The sequence below is a fragment of the Poecilia formosa genome, unplaced genomic scaffold (assembly GCF_000485575.1).
Source record: "Poecilia formosa unplaced genomic scaffold, Poecilia_formosa-5.1.2 Scaffold544, whole genome shotgun sequence".
Lineage (NCBI taxonomy): Eukaryota > Metazoa > Chordata > Actinopteri > Cyprinodontiformes > Poeciliidae > Poecilia > Poecilia formosa.
In genome coordinates, this window is record NW_006800483.1 from 294,589 (window position 1) to 309,997 (window position 15,409).

Below are 15,409 nucleotides of genomic sequence, written 5' to 3' on the forward strand. Positions count from 1 at the left end.
TTACCATATTTTTCTCAGCATCATTTCAATTCAAATTATATGAGTTTACTCTTGTCAAGTCATTTCTTGGACGTTAAGGAATGTATCCATCTTTCTATAAACTCACTGTGCACATAGCATACTAGCTAGTGGTGGCTCCTGAATTTATGTGTGAGTGGTTCTGAGTTCCTGGCCCAGCGCCTGAGTCTGCAGCCATGGTTTCTTTACCAGCAGCTGATTAATTTCTCTGTTTTCTCAGGTGTGACGACCTTCAGGTCCCCAGTGGTTTGTATTTCTTACGGAGCCGCCGCGCGCGGTCGTCCCGCTCCCCCTCTGGCTTTCGCCTGCAGGTGCAGCACAGCCTCTTCAGGACGATGTAGATGTGGGGGAAGACGATGAGGGGCGGCGGCAGGATGGGGCGGTCGTGGAAGGTCATGATCAGCTGGTACCGCTGGAACTTCCACACCTGGTTGGAGATGGACTTCACCTCAAAGAAGGTGTTGCTGTGGAAGAGACGGTTGCGATAGCAGCAGTGTCTGGAAATGTGTCTGAAATATCTATGCTCCATGTAAAAGCATCTGGTCTGACTGAAAGCAGCGTCTGGCTGCTGCCTTCTGTAGATCCTGTTGGATCTGCGACCTGCTGAAAGTGTGAACTAACTTGAAGACGGCGATGAGCAGGTTGACCAGGAGGATGTTGGCCACCAGCAGGTAACACGCCATGATGGCCGGAGTCAGCCAGGCTCCAGGAATACATGGAGGAAGCTTCTTCCCATCTTCATCATACATGTTGTCTCCACATGGAGCTGAAAACAGACGGATACGTTAGTGCCAATCCCTCTACAGTCTTCACGACTTCATTGATGGACTGGAGGTTCCCTGCAGCTGAAGGCCAATCTGTCCTCAGGAACATAGCCCGGTTCTGCTTGTTCTCATCAGAACCATCAGTCACCTGACTTCTCTTCGGACTCACCTTCTCAGCTAGCATCTTTCCAGCCATTGGTCTCTTTCTACCCCCGTTGGCCCCTGCGTGGTGCCGTAGGTGTTCCTTCAGGCATCCCAGAACCAGAGGCTTACCGAGCAAACACCTGAGACTATTTAAAGCCTCCATGTAACTTTGAGCTAGATGGAAGTCAGAGTACCTGGAGAAAATCCCCACATGAAAAGGGAGATCAAACTCCACCAATCGATTCCTTTGAACGGTTCTTTACCGGAACAAAAGTCTTTGCTTGATATGATGATCTTCACACACGGCAGAAGCCGTTACTAAAGTATTTAATTTAAAATTAGATTGATTTAATTGGTGAATAAATAAAACACATGTAAGGGTCTTTGGGTCTGTTTGGGTCAGTGTCATGGCGACTCTGATGCAGGAGGATGAGGAGGATCTCGACGCGCCACCTTCTTCTTGCTTGCGTCTCTGGATAATATTCATACGGTTCCCTCACCATAACAGATTACTGCTGGAGTCTTAATTATTATGACAACATTTTTTGTTTCTACCAAAGAAACTCAGGTTAACTTTTTTCTCAACTGCTTGTTACATTTTGTTTCTATTTTGAAAATAGCACTAAAATGTTAATACAAACACTAGGAATATTTAACATTTATGTTTCTATACTTTCCCCTCCATGGGCTGCCACATTATTGTGGTGAAGGGGTTTCAGTGTCCCACAGATCGAAGCTGTGCTGTCGGGGGCCCCATGCCCCTGGTAAGGCAGACACGTCCTAGGTGAGGAGCCAGACACAACGCAGCCCGACGACCCCTTATGATGAGTGAGAAGCTTGGGTTCAGTGTTCCCTTGCCTGGACGGGGGTCACTGGGGCCCCACCCTGGAGCCAGGCATCTCACAAGGGGGAAGCAGTACAGCACCAACACTTTTTACCGCCAAGGCTGCCCTTTGTCACCGATTCTGTTCTGTACTTTCATGGACAGAATCTCTGACCAGCCGAGGTGTTGAGGGGATCCGTTTTGGCGGCCATAGGATCGCATCTCTGCTTTTTGTGGATGATGTGGTCCTGTTGGCTTCATCAGGCCGTGATCTGCAGCTCTCACTGGAGCGGTTCGCGGCCGAGTGTGAAGCGGCCAGGATGAGGCTCAGTGCCTCCAAATCCGAGGCCGTGGTCTTGATAAGGGTAGAGAGCTTTCTCCGGGTCAGGGGGGTCGTCCTGCCCCAAATGGAGGAGTTTAAGTATCTGGGGATCTTGTTCACAAATGAGGGGAGCGGGAGATCGACAGTGGATTGGTGCAGCGTCTGCCGTGGAGCGGGCGCCGTACCGATCCGTCGTGGTGAACAGAGAGCTGAGTGAAAAAGCGAAGCTCTCGATTTACCAGTGGATCTACGTTCCCACCCTCATCTATGATTATGAGCTTTGGGTCATGACCGAAAGAACGAGGTCCCGGATACAAGCGGCCGAAACGGGTTTCCTCCGCAGGGTGGCTGGGCTCTCCCTTAGAGAGAGAAGCTCGGTCATCCAGGAGGGACTCAGAGTAGAGCCGCTGCTCCTCCACGTCGAGAGGAGCCAGTTGAGGCTCGGCCATCTGGTCAGGATGCCTCCTGGACGCCTCCCTGGTGAGGAGTTCAGGTCCCACCGGGAGGAGGGGAGACCCAGGACACGCTGAGGGACGATGTTTCTCTGCTGGGAACGGCTTGGGGTTCCTGGAGGAGCTGGAAGAGGCTGGAGAGGGAAGACTGGGCCTCCTTACTTAGGCTGCTGCCCCCGCGACCCCACCCCGGATAAGAGGATGAAAATGATGGATTTCTATATTTTATAAAAAATATAGATTTTTTTTTCTACTATGCAAACTGCATTAATACCCATGATTCAAATTTTTGGGTGAACTTCACCCTCAAGAACTATTAATATGAAATTATATTAGAAATGAAATGGCTTTAAAATGCAGATCATTTCAGCGATCCTGAAGATTGGGGAGCCAACATTAGTGAAGTCCCATCACTAATGTTGGCCTAACTAGGATTTGAACCAAAGACCTTCCACCTATGAAGAAACCGGACAACATTAACTCTTTGGATTTCAGATTTTCTCCCACTTAAAAGTCTTTTCTGTAATATTCAACTCTCTTTGTAATTCGGTGTGAATAAAAGTTTCTGTTTGTGACAAACTTGAATTAGAAAAATATGGTGGTTGTGTAACGTTTAGCTCTGCAGAACCGGAGGATGGAAATTAAGTTCAAAGCTGATCAGCTACAAGAATGGAGTAGGTTAAAGATATGCTCTTATTTTGAAAAGCCCGTGTTTGATCAGCATGACAGACTGAAGCATAAATTGTCTGGAACAAGTTGATTACATGGAACAAAGAGTGAATGAGACTGGACTGAGAAGCTTTGGCCACAGTTTGACAGAAAACGGCAGAAATGTTCATATTTGCTTACGGTTAATTTCCATGGCATAAACTGTCCATCGGCAGCAGAGGAGAGGCAGAAGAAACGCATCATTAATCTGAGACAAACACCAACAACTCACACCTTAAACCAATTTAGCAATTTAGAGCAAAGTGTCTTCCAGGTGAAAATGAGGCAATGCTGCCACCTGCTGTCCATATTTGCATCAACATCAAGAATATCTTCTGCTAAATCGTGGTGGAGCTGCCAAATACTTCTGGAGAACTTTGTGATCAGATGAGGAAGGAAATGTTGTTCAGGTGGAAAAACTTTGAAGCTCTGCAGACAGATTCACCTGATTTTAGCTGAAAGCACCTGGTGGATGAATCTGGGGTTGTTTGGGTTCAAAGTTTGGATTTTTTTTTGTTGCTCTGTGTTTTTTAGTCTCTTATTCTGTGATTAGATCAGCTTGTTTACGCTCCCTCTGCACTTTGGTATTTTAGATGGTTTATTTTTTATGTCTAGTTATTCTTTGTTACAGTGAGATTCATTTTGTTTGCTTACTCGCCCTTTGTGCCATTCTGTCTCTCTCTCCTCACCTGCAACCTGTCAGCCAATCAGCTCGCTCCATCGTTCCTGTCCTCCTCACTGGTTTGTTCAGCTCTGGTTCCCACTTTTTTTTTGTAAGATTATTTTTTCATCATTTCTACATTAAAATACCAAATCATCTCAAATCCACCACTTCTGCATTTCGGTCCATAAATCATGACAGATAACTGACTGGAAACGTTTGGAAGGTTCTGCCGGGTCCGTTTTACCTGCAGAACCACCAGGCCGGGCTTCTAAGCTGATATTTCCTTCCAGTTCTGTCTAGAGAGACTCTGAGCATTGACCTTTGACCTCTGCAGTATTCCTTCCAGAGCTGTCCCTTCCTGACATCGCCCAGTGTTGTCATTATGATGCACTGAGCTGCTGAGCTGTGATTGGCTGACTGGGCTAACAGGTGATTGAAGTGATGTGTGTGTGATGTCAATTTAATGCTCGATCAGTCTTCAATGTGGAGCCAATGTGATATTATTTTATTTAACTGGATTTTCTGTTTGTCATCTGAACTCAAACACTTTGTTCTTCTGATGCTGTTGGAAATATTTATTTAGAAAGTTCTCCAGAAACTTTGGGTCCAGCTCAGTTTAAACAATAAAAGGTATTTCAAGTTTACTTTACAAACAGGTGAAATTCAATTGCAGGTGTAGCGAATCCATGCTAGTTTTTATCTGAATACAGCAGCCGTGTTGCTACTGCCCCCTGCTGTGCAGAGGAGCAGAATGGCGAGGATGAGTGAGAAGATGAGGTGAGTGTTGGAAAAGAGAAGGTAGAGAGAAGTGGCAAAGAAGGAGAAGTCCTTATGGACAGAAGCAACATGAGGAGGGCAGGTGGGAGACAGTGAAGACCAAGATGGAAACAGAGACTGGAGGTCAGGAAAGGAAGGGACCACATGACCAGGATGGGGAGACTGAGGGAAGATTAACAGATGGCTTACTATGGACGCTAGTCTTACGGTCTATGGAGTCTGCAAACACTTCTCCGTAGATCATCCAGTACGGCATGTAGAAGATGTTCCTGGCCAGGCGCCATGTGGGTTCCTCATCCGGATGGAGGATGGCCTGCCGAGCCACCCCAAAACTCATCAACACCACCAGCATGATGACTACGAAGTACAGCATGTCAATCATCTGGAGACACACAGGAGACGGATGACAAAAAGCTTGATAAATTTAAAGCTACAAACTCAAACTTCCAACTTTATTTAGAACTTTGTGGTGCTATAGCTCTGTGCTAAAGCTTAGTTCCCTCCAAGAATCCACATCTTTCTGTAATCTCTGAAAGCAGTGTGGATCAACAGCCCTCTGGGGTTTCTGAATGTCTTCTCAGTCCACTGTGTCAGAGCCTTGGTTAAAGATACACATCACATATCGCAGGTTTTTCCACCCTACCATCTTGCCGATCATCATGACGTAGGGGCCCAGGTACTTGTTGACTCCAAAGATGTCAAGGACTCGGATGTACCAGAAGATGATGTCAACACAGTAGATGACTCGTCCATAGCCCATGGAGGGCTCGCCCTGGAGCCGCAGCAGGAGGCCAAGCAGGAAGACGGAGATGGCCACCAGGTCAGTGATGTTCCAGTAGTCCTCCAACCACACACTGATCTTCTGTTTCAGCTTCCCTGGCTCTGACATGAGGATCTAACAGCAGAAAGACTGTCAGGGTTCTCAACCAAAGAAACACAGCAGTCATGATCTCACTGAGAAACCCCTACCTGTCTGACTTTCTCCAGCCCAAGGGTGATGATGTAGGAGATGACTATCCACTCCTGCAGAGAGGGCCAGCGTTCCATCTTCACCAGGATGATGTAGTTATAGAGCATGAGGTACACCAGGTATGAGATCTGAAACAAAGAGTTCATCAGCACAAAGTAATCCAATTCTTCAGTGTAGGTGATTCTGACAGGACATAAGGGTCAAATCTGGGAAAAGAAATTGACCAGAGGAACGAATAACAATCTTCAGACAGTTACTGGCACAAAGTTGTCCACCCATCAGACATAGTCTCCCTCTAAAACAGGGGTGGCCAAGTCCAGTCCTCGAGAGCCACCATCCTGCAAGTTTTAGAAGTATCCTTACTCCAACAGACCGGGATCAGCTCTACAAAGGCCTGATAACGAGCCATTCATTTGATTCAGGTGTGTTGAAGCAGGGATGCATCTGAAAGTTGCAGGATGGTGGCTCTCGAGGACTGGACTTGGCCACCCCTGCTCTAAAACATGACACAAGGCATATTTGGTCCATCCAGGGAGTTTGGAGTCTGGGTTGGGGAGTTCACCAGGGTGTTTGTGAGAATCCAAGTGGTACCCTAGTCAAATCCTTGATGAACCTGATTCCTAGTGAGAAGTAGCTTCACATTACGGTTCCGATCATCTGTCTCAACCCGACAGAAGATTATTTGGAACGTAAACATAAATTGAAAGCTTCCCTGTTCAGTTTGCTTTCTCTACACCAGAACAGATTAGAGTCCTGCCCTCACAACTCTGCTGCGTCCTGCCAAACTTTGGAGCAAGACAACCAGACACAAGAAGTTCTTGACTTCAGGCAGAGACCAATTACCGGAGGATCAAAGCATTTCATGTTTTTAACGTCAGAGGAGCTGACTCTCCTTTTTGTGCTCCGCTCCTCACTCGACGTTACATCTTAAAGAAACCCAACGGGCCGTGTTATGGATTCTGCTGCTGCTTCGTGTTTATCTGACATCTAACCAGTGGTAAATAAAAAAATAGTTTCAACTTCAAAAGTGATATTCTGAAACCAGAAACAACTCAGTCACTGGATATTTAGTATAACCCAGCTTTCAGTACAATTCTGCAGAATTGCTAACATAATTTCTCCTAGTCTGATTATGCTTTTGTGCCACTACAGTCAACATGAGTCCACGGAAAAAGCCCAGTTTTTTCAGTTACAAACCAGAAACGCACTTCATGTTCTCAAACCTTTGTCGAAAGAGGAAGCTCTCCATATATGAGATAAAAACCACAGAATACAAACTGAATGTTTCTGATTTATGAGAGTCCAGTCAATATCACCAAACATTAATAAAAGTTTCTCTATCTTGAAGGTGAAGTGAACTTGCCGTGTTAAACCAGAACTTGGTGAAAGGGGCGTTGTAAAACTCGTAGATCTTCCTCCCAATGGGGATCCTCAGGTTCTTCTTCTGGTTCTCTTCTTCATCTCCTTTCTTGGACATTGTGTCAGCACTGGAGGAGGCATCCTGAAAACGATGAGCCGTGACTCAAACTGCTTTGATAATGGCATTAACAACACCTACTCTGCTTGATTTGTACCTTGTTGGATTTATTCTCGTCTTTAGTTTTCCCAGCAGTGTTTTCTTTCCATGAATGGTGAGAAGTTTCATCTCCAAGTCTGAATTCAAGGAGCAGGATGGCGGGGGGGAAAATAATTCCTAAAATCACCTGAGGTCAATTAAAAAAAGACAGAAGGTTAGCAAAACTAAGACTCCTTCTACACAGTGATGAACACAGAAAAAATTGCAAACATCTAAGAAAAATGTGCCTAGCTCCACTGAAAATGCACCACTGAAAAGGCCTGGCTGACCCATTGGCCTGGGTGAGCCAGGCCAATGGGTGGCGCTGTAACACTACAAGGGAAAGCCAAAAGCACAGAACAACGCCATATGTTTTATTTGGGAGAGTGAGGCGCAAGCGGAGTAGAGAGATTGCACATTGCCTCACAGAAACATTCACTCTGGGACCTGCGTGGTTTCAAAAATGATAATTTCTGGTCTCAAAACGCCGGATCTGTGAGGACATAGTCTGAACGATGACAAACCGTTAGGATACACCTAACATGGTCTCTGTGAGGACAGGGAATGAGCCATGATGAAGCCTTTATGTGGAAGCACTGCTGGAGTCCCTCAGATTGTTCTTGTTGTTGTTCTACAACTTTTTTGTAGAAGATTAAAATGTTTCTGATTGTTCATGAGACAAACGGACTGGTGTACGTGTTGCTGTTTGTGTTTCCTGTTGTACCTTCAGGCTGTTGCTCTTGCCCATCCTCAGACAGCCCATCCACATGTCGGTCAACAGCATCTGGCTGCAGGTGTGAGCGATGAAGTCTCTGTGTTTGGCAGCTACAGCCAGTTTCAGGCAGGTGGAGTTGCTCCAGTTCTTCAGCTCGTAGGTCAACATCTTCATGGCCAACTGCTCGTCGTGTTTGTATGACTGATCCAGCAGTTCATAGGCCAGCTGACCAAACTCCCTAAACAGAAACACAGCGGCGCCATTTTCATGTTATGTACAACAACGCATTTTTCACAGCATGTTCTTGATAGATCAGCAGACATGAGTCAGCTTGGAGTAGGAGGTGGACCTGAGGGCTCTCCTGAAACACTGGCTTCATTCAGAACCACAGAACCACGACCAGGAACAGAACTTGTGGTCCAAACATGGAACCAGAAACGGACCTGGCCGGTGTGGACTCACTTGGAGTTGTTCTCCAGGTCCTGGTAGATGTCATCCACCAGCTCGCTCTGGGAGGATTCATGGGCCATGGCCTTGTACAGCTTACAAGCCACCAGAGCTTTGGCCATGGCCTCTTCGCCCCGCTGCCACAGGAACAGCGCCATCTTCTGGCGCTTCATCAGCACAGCCCACACCATGAGCTCATGGAAGGGATACTGGAACCTGCTGACCTCAGGGTCATCCACATCGATGTCCACCTCCTCCTCCTTCTTCTTGTTCTTCTTCCCTTTTCCCTTTGGCCGCGGCTCATCGTCCTACAGACAGAATTCAGAATAGCTGACCGACTCTTCCTCTCCCTCACTCCTTCCCTTTCAGACTGGCAGCGACACATCCTCACCTCCATCCCAAGCAGCTTCAGAGCTTTGGGCTGCAAGACAGAAACATGGAGATGAGCAAACGGATCAGACTGGTCTGGGGTCTGCTGAGGTTCTCCTTCCTCACTCACTCGTTTCAGACCGTACAGGTTGTTGTACAGTGTCCTGAAGTTCTTCCTGGTGTAGTTGCAGCGGTAGGCCCCCCCCATCAGGAACTCCAGAACCAGCCCAATGTCAATCAGAGTTATCTGGTAATCTGGAGGAAGATTTCCCTGAACACACATCAGTGACTTTAGTGAAGAAGGAAATCAATCTGCTGCTCTGCCCTTCTCTTTAGACCAGAGGAACCAGAACCCTAATGGACCTGAAGAACTCTGGGATTACAGCTGGAGTGAGGAGTTTATTCTGATCTAGTTTCCTCCATCTTGGTTCATCTCCACTCTGGTATCGTCTGTCCAGAGGACATGGTCTCTGCTAACCTCAGGCTGGTGGCCATCTTGTTTCTTGAGAGCAGAGGCCTCAGGCTGGTGGCCATCTTGTTTCTTGAGAGCAGAGGCTTTCAGTGCTATGACCTTTAACCTTTGTCCTGTTAACTGAGGCCTGTAAAATCTGTTAATTTCTCTGAGTTTCATGCTCTGACCTCTGGCAGCTGAAGAGATGTTTTCTTGCTGGATGGTAACAAGCCTCAAATGGTTTGGAGATGACCTTTGACCTTCCCAGGCTGACAGTAACAGCTGCTTGTGTGAGCTCACTCCTGGAGTTGACTCTGGATGTCACTGTGCATTAATGTGCGGTTATCATGTGCCTTCAGTCTTAGGGTGTAACAATCAGGAGCTCAGAGGAAACCAGTGTGTCTGCTCAGTGGGGAAACTGGTCACCAGTAACAGAACTCACCTTCTTCACGTCTCGTACCACAAAGTGCAGCGTGTTCGCAGGACCCAGCTTCTGCAGAAACAAAGACAACTGGAGGTTGACCTTTTCTGGTGATTGTGACCCTGAAGCCTTAATCCCTGAGCTGGACCATCAGCCAGCGAGCAGCGTCTCTAATCTGAGTGGCTGCTGCTGTTTTAAAAGCTTTGCATGTCGTTGGACAGATTAAGGTTAAAACAGCAGAAGAGATAGAGGACAAAACAAAGAGCTTTTGTCCGTGGATTAAATTTGTCTGAATAAAACCTCAATTTGATTCAACAACCGATTTACTGTAAAACTCTGAAAGCTTATCGGGTTTAAGTGCATTAATTACTATCAATGACCTGATCGATAAGCAACATCTGATTTGATTTTGCTCAGTCCCGCTGAGTGTCATCAGCCATGTTCCGCCTCACCGTGTTGTACAGCTCCTCCAGGCGCGGGATCGTCAGGAAGTGATGGATGTTGACGCCGTTTTCAATCAGGAGCTTCACAAAGTCGACCCGGTCCAGAACCAGAGCGTCCATCATGGCCTGTTCCAGGGAGTTCACCTGTCCGACACGAGGCTCCGTCAGACCCTGGACCCGGCTCAGGGTTCTGATGGACCCGACGCCGGGTTCTAGTGGACCCGGCTCTCTCACCCAGCTGAGCAGCTCCAGTTTCCGCGGGTCGGTTTCCTCCGGCGGTTCTGCTTTGGCTTTCCCTCCTTTGCCCTTCTTTCCTCTGGCTTTTCCTTTTCCTGCCGGTTGGCGCTGCGCCGCCGGGCTTCTGGGCCGGTCGGCCGCCGCGGCGCCGGCAGGCTGAGGAACAGAAAAGCTGAGGTCAGAGACAAGGTCACCTGACAGACTGAGGATCGCTGAAGCGCGTACGGGCCAGTGCAGGCCGTAGACGAAGATCTGGCTCCGAGCGATGTCCACGCGGTTCCAGGCCAGGGCCAGGCTCAGCTGGTCGGACGCAGAAGCGTTTGTACCTGAAGACGTGAAGATGGTCAGGTTCGCTGCCTCTGAATGAAGAATACCTGCCGTCTTCATCGCCATGGTTACCTTTGAGCAGGGCTGTGAGGATGGACATCTCAATGTCCTGCTGGCCCTCTGAGCCCATCCTGAACACGGTGATCTGCACAAAGACACAACCAATCAGGGCTCTCCTTCCAGCTGCTCGGTCAGCTTCCTGAGGGGATCAGAGCAGCTCCATCACCAAGCAGCTGCGGCGCTGCAGGACTGCTGGGAGGAAAGCTCTTTACTTCAAAAGGCCTTGAGCGACTGTCAGAGCTTCATCAGGGTTTCAGCAGCACATTCAGGCATCAAATGTTTCAGAACCTGCTGATCTACTGGGGTTTTAACCCCAACCAGGGGACAGAAGCCTCACCTGGAGCCAGGGCTGTCAGGTAGAACAGCAGTGGCTCCATGCTGAACTTCTAGAACCTGAAGGTTCCCGGATGAAGATCTGCTGATTCTTCTGGAGGATTTCTGATGGACTTTTTTAAGGAGATGTTTGGATTAATGTTGTTCTGAAAGCAAACCTGCCTGTTTGAGCTTCCTGAGCTTTGTGGAGGTCATGTGATCCTGTTAATCTGACAGCAGATCAGTTTAACGAATTGATGCTCTGATTGTTTTACATGCTGGTCGGTCTGCTGCTGCAGCTGTTCGGTGGAAGAAGCGTGGGATTGTGGGATTAAAGAAATGGACAGAACAATCTCAGTTAAGTGCTGCATAAAATGTAAAACCTTCATCATTATGTTAATGTTGCAGTGAACGGGTCAGAACCGGCTCAGATCCAGGACAGTACGGACTCGTCGTCCCGGAGTCACATGGAGCTGTTAGCTGGATGCTAACTGTCAGACGCTTTTCCAGGCTCCCATATTATGCTGCAGCTGCACGGCCGTGCGCACTGCATAGCTTGGGATTTTCCATTTAGAAAAAATTAAATTATATGTTTTTTCCTCCTTTACTATTAATATTGTAGACAAAAAATAAAAACTCTATTTTTAAAACATCCTATTTTTAAAACATCCTATCTTTAGGTCAGGGTGGTCGGGAACATGTCTTTAAAACTTCTTTAGTCAAACCGCCATTTGACAAAGACTCAAACCTTTAAAACATCTTTACATAAAGAGATAAAAAAAGATAAAATTAAAAATAAAAACATTAAAAACATCAGAATCATTAGCATGTTGTCTGTCATTGATGTACTCCATTAGTATACTAAACATGGCTAATAAGTAAGAAAATCGTTCTGATGCTAAACATTAGCATCAATTCTAAGCAGAGCTAAATTGTAGTCAATAACCTGTGGAGAGTCAGAAGCATGTTTACTAAGCTGTACTTGTACCATTTAGTATGTTAAAATTAATGCAAAAGCTAAAATTAGCAAAAATGCTAATGTTAGCATGAATGCTATCAGTAACATTTGGGGCATTAGAAGCATGTTGTCTGTCACTGATTTACTCCATTCAGTATACGAAACATGGCTAATAGGTAAGAAAAGCGTTCTGATGCTCAACATTAGCATCAATGCTAAGCTGAGCTAAATTGCAGTCAAAAACCTGTGGAGAGTCAGAAACATGATGAATAAACTGTACTTGCACCATTCATTTTCTTAAAATTAATGAATAAGATAAAATGAGCCAAAATGCTCATGTTTGCATGATTGCCAGCAGTAGCATGTGGGACATCACTAGCATGTTGTCTGTCATTGAGTTACTCCATTCAGTGTACTAAACATCGCTAATAAGTAAGAAAATGATCTAAAAGCTTATTTTAGGTGAAATGCTAATGCACTGGCTTGCGCAAGCAAGTGCCATAACCTGAGAGAAAATGCTGAAAAAAAAAAAAAAAAAAAAAAAAAAAAAGGCTAATATTATTACACCGCCTACGGTTGTGCACTTACCTGAGAGGATTATTGAGGCTTTTATTTGGAAATTTTTCAGTAAGCTTCATTTGAAATGGCCACACTAATTTCATGTGTAATAGAGATCGTGTCATGTTCCGTGTTTCTGTGTTTATTTTTTGAGTTTCTGTGTAGTCCTGTTCCCTGTGAGTTTGTCTCTGCATCTTCCCGTTGATTGTTTCCCAGGTGTGTCTCATTCCCTTGATTACCCCGTCTGTATTTAAACCCACCTGTTGTCTGTGTTCCTCGTCGGATCCTCGTCGTGTGTCTATGTCATTGTCTATGTCTAACTGTGTCTTACGTCGTTTGGACGTCTTGTGTTCGCTCCAGTTGAACTGCTAAGTCCTGGTTTGCGTTAGCTCTCGTCTCCAAGTCCTGTTTATCAGTTGCTACCGGTATTTGGCTGTGTGCCTGTCTCTCTGCCGTGCTGCCTGTTTTGGACTGTGAGTTCATCATCATCACCGAAACCTGGGTCTCTGCGTCTATCCTCACCACCACCAACCAGACACTTCATGACAGATCGGGTTAAATCAGTTATATGATGCTCAAAGCACAAGTAGTTCAGAATACCAGCCAACTCCTCCTCTATAGTAACAGACAGTTCTGACATGCTGCTCAGGCCTCTTTTAACTGAGTCTTGGCCGTAGATAGAACTACAGTTATGGCTGCTGGTTTGTAGTCCTAAGCGGCTCCTCTGCTCTGTGTTCTGTTGCCATGGTAATTAATCCCCTGTTAAACCAGCCTGTTTCTCACAAAAAAACACTTCGAACAACTCCTTCCTGTTCAGGAACCGTGACACGTATTCGAAAACCGTTTGAAGCATATGAGAGGGCTATTTGTCGTCTCCGATATTCCCACGATTCATATCTCTACCTCACTCACAGTGTTAACAGCGATGAGAGAAAGATGATGTGCGCTGAGGTCTGACATTTTTCAGAAATATATGGAAAAACATGAGTCAGAGGGTGAGTTTGTCAGGGGAGGGGTGTGATCTGTTTTCTGTGTGAACAGGACAAGAAAAAGGGTTTCTGCTGTCAGGAGTATGAATGATGACACAGACAGGGTGATGAGAATGAGATTTATTGTTGCAGCGATAAGGGACTGAACAGGACGATGCAGCCATTAGAGAGATATATGGACACCCTTCTGTCAAATTCTAATCGGAGTTTGATGGATTAAATGATATTAGCCCCCCTTCCTGTGACCGGATGCCAGGACCTCTTTGAATTAGCCAATAGAAACCAAATAATTTACTTGTAAGTGAATAGTGAATAAATAAATATACTATATTCTAAACAATGTTGAAATACACTAGGAATGTTGTAACTACCTCAGGTTTTAAACAGATTGTCTTCTTGATGTGCAGCGTTCAGCAGAGTGACCCCTGACCCCCTGCACACCAAAGAAAACATTTGTGCGTGTGTGTCAGTCCACAATATGAGAAACCCACAGGATACGTCAGGCATTCCTTCAGACAATACCTCTGGAGGATGCTGAAAAGCTTACGGAACAACAGAACAACTATGTCAAGTAACAACACCATGTATCTTTAATCTGTGTAGTAAATACATGCTGCTGCTGTAAGCAGAAAGTAAAATATATTTTGCATTGAATAATATTTTGGATGAGTTTAAGAATGTTTGCCAAAATCGCACAGTGTAACTACCCTTGTCTTTTATATGGGGACGGCTGGAAGCATCTGACCCGCTTCAAACTCAGTACCTGTTTGCTCTACGGCAAAAAAATGTGGTAAGATTAAATTTAGTCGGCTAAAGAAAGTCAGACGGTTCATTACGTGAGAAATCCCTTGAGGTAGTCAAGTTTCTTGTTTGTTCAGATCTTGCTAGTCATTTCCATAGTATGGTTACTAATTAACAGTTGATTCTTTTGTGTCTGGAGGCAATCTAATCATTCAGTTCACAATTGAAGTTTTATTATCAGGATTCTGCAAATTGAATATTTTCATAGTATATTTAAATCATTCTTTTCATACAGCTTAGGTTCCCTGAAAAGGAGATCTATAACTTTGATTCCTTTGAGTATCTTAATATTTTACTAAATCTGACCGATGTGATCTTCTTGAACACATACTGATGCTTCACATTGATCATTTATAAGCTGATCAATTACAAAAGGTGTATGTCTGTTAGTGAACATCATTAGGACCAAGGAACAAAGTTGTAGATAATTTTAAAAGAAACAAAACAATTTCCCATGTTGGAGCAACTCTTGGAGCCTGGTTGTGTTTTGTAAAAAAAACAAAACAAACTTTCAATTTCGGGGAAATCTGAAAGATAAATATGAGCAGCCTGACGAGGCCTGTTTAGTCCCTGTCACATATTCTTAAGAAATAAAATTACAGATGAGGAACTTTTACTGAAATGTATCACACTAGCAGGTGTTACAGAAAAGTATCTATAAGAGTTTAAAATTTAAGCGACTGTTTTCAGAACGGATGAAGGAAATTACAACCTCAGTCAGCACTGACTAGTCGTGATGCCATAAATAATGCAGTAAAACAAATAAACTGTTTTCCTTCAGAGGCATCTACCCGCTCTTATGCAGGGACACACACACAAATGCTTTGGTGTGCAGGGCAGAGGTCAGCCCCGCTTCCCACGCTATAGGTTTTCTTATGTCCTGTTAAAGATCATGATGCAGCACTTATTCTATTGTCCAACACCAAATAACACACCGCAAGCTTTTCAGCATCCTCCAGAGGTATTGTCTGAAGGAATGCCTGACGTATCCTGTGGGTTTCTCATATTGTGGACTGACACACACGCACAAATGTTTTCTTTGGTGTGCAGGGGAGAGGGCAGCCCCGCTTCCCACGCTATAGGTTTTCTTATGTCCTGTTAAAGATCATGATGCAGCACTTATT

The 15,409-nt window shown here is 45.5% G+C and overlaps 1 protein-coding gene across 2 annotated transcripts in view; it reads right to left on the reverse strand.

Moving 5' to 3' along the window:
- Nucleotides 1-10,894, reverse strand: part of LOC103129426 (transient receptor potential cation channel subfamily M member 1-like) — a 16,753-nt gene extending 5,859 nt beyond the window's left edge. For both annotated transcript variants that reach the window (XM_016665055.1, XM_007540519.2), the window contains exons 1-17: nt 10,680-10,894; nt 10,506-10,606; nt 10,278-10,436; nt 10,053-10,187; nt 9,622-9,672; nt 8,859-8,999; nt 8,751-8,780; nt 8,375-8,667; nt 7,922-8,150; nt 7,217-7,345; nt 7,006-7,143; nt 5,642-5,770; nt 5,316-5,567; nt 4,880-5,054; nt 3,373-3,393; nt 640-784; nt 280-482 (exon numbers count right to left, since the gene is read on the reverse strand). In XM_016665055.1, coding sequence (XP_016520541.1) covers nt 280-482; nt 640-784; nt 3,373-3,393; nt 4,880-5,054; nt 5,316-5,567; nt 5,642-5,770; nt 7,006-7,143; nt 7,217-7,345; nt 7,922-8,150; nt 8,375-8,667; nt 8,751-8,780; nt 8,859-8,999; nt 9,622-9,672; nt 10,053-10,187; nt 10,278-10,436; nt 10,506-10,606; nt 10,680-10,737 — 2,389 coding nt within the window. In that variant the 5' untranslated portion in view covers nt 10,738-10,894. The remainder of the gene's footprint in view (nt 1-279; nt 483-639; nt 785-3,372; nt 3,394-4,879; nt 5,055-5,315; nt 5,568-5,641; nt 5,771-7,005; nt 7,144-7,216; nt 7,346-7,921; nt 8,151-8,374; nt 8,668-8,750; nt 8,781-8,858; nt 9,000-9,621; nt 9,673-10,052; nt 10,188-10,277; nt 10,437-10,505; nt 10,607-10,679) is intronic.
- Between the last annotated feature and the right edge of the window lie 4,515 nt (nt 10,895-15,409).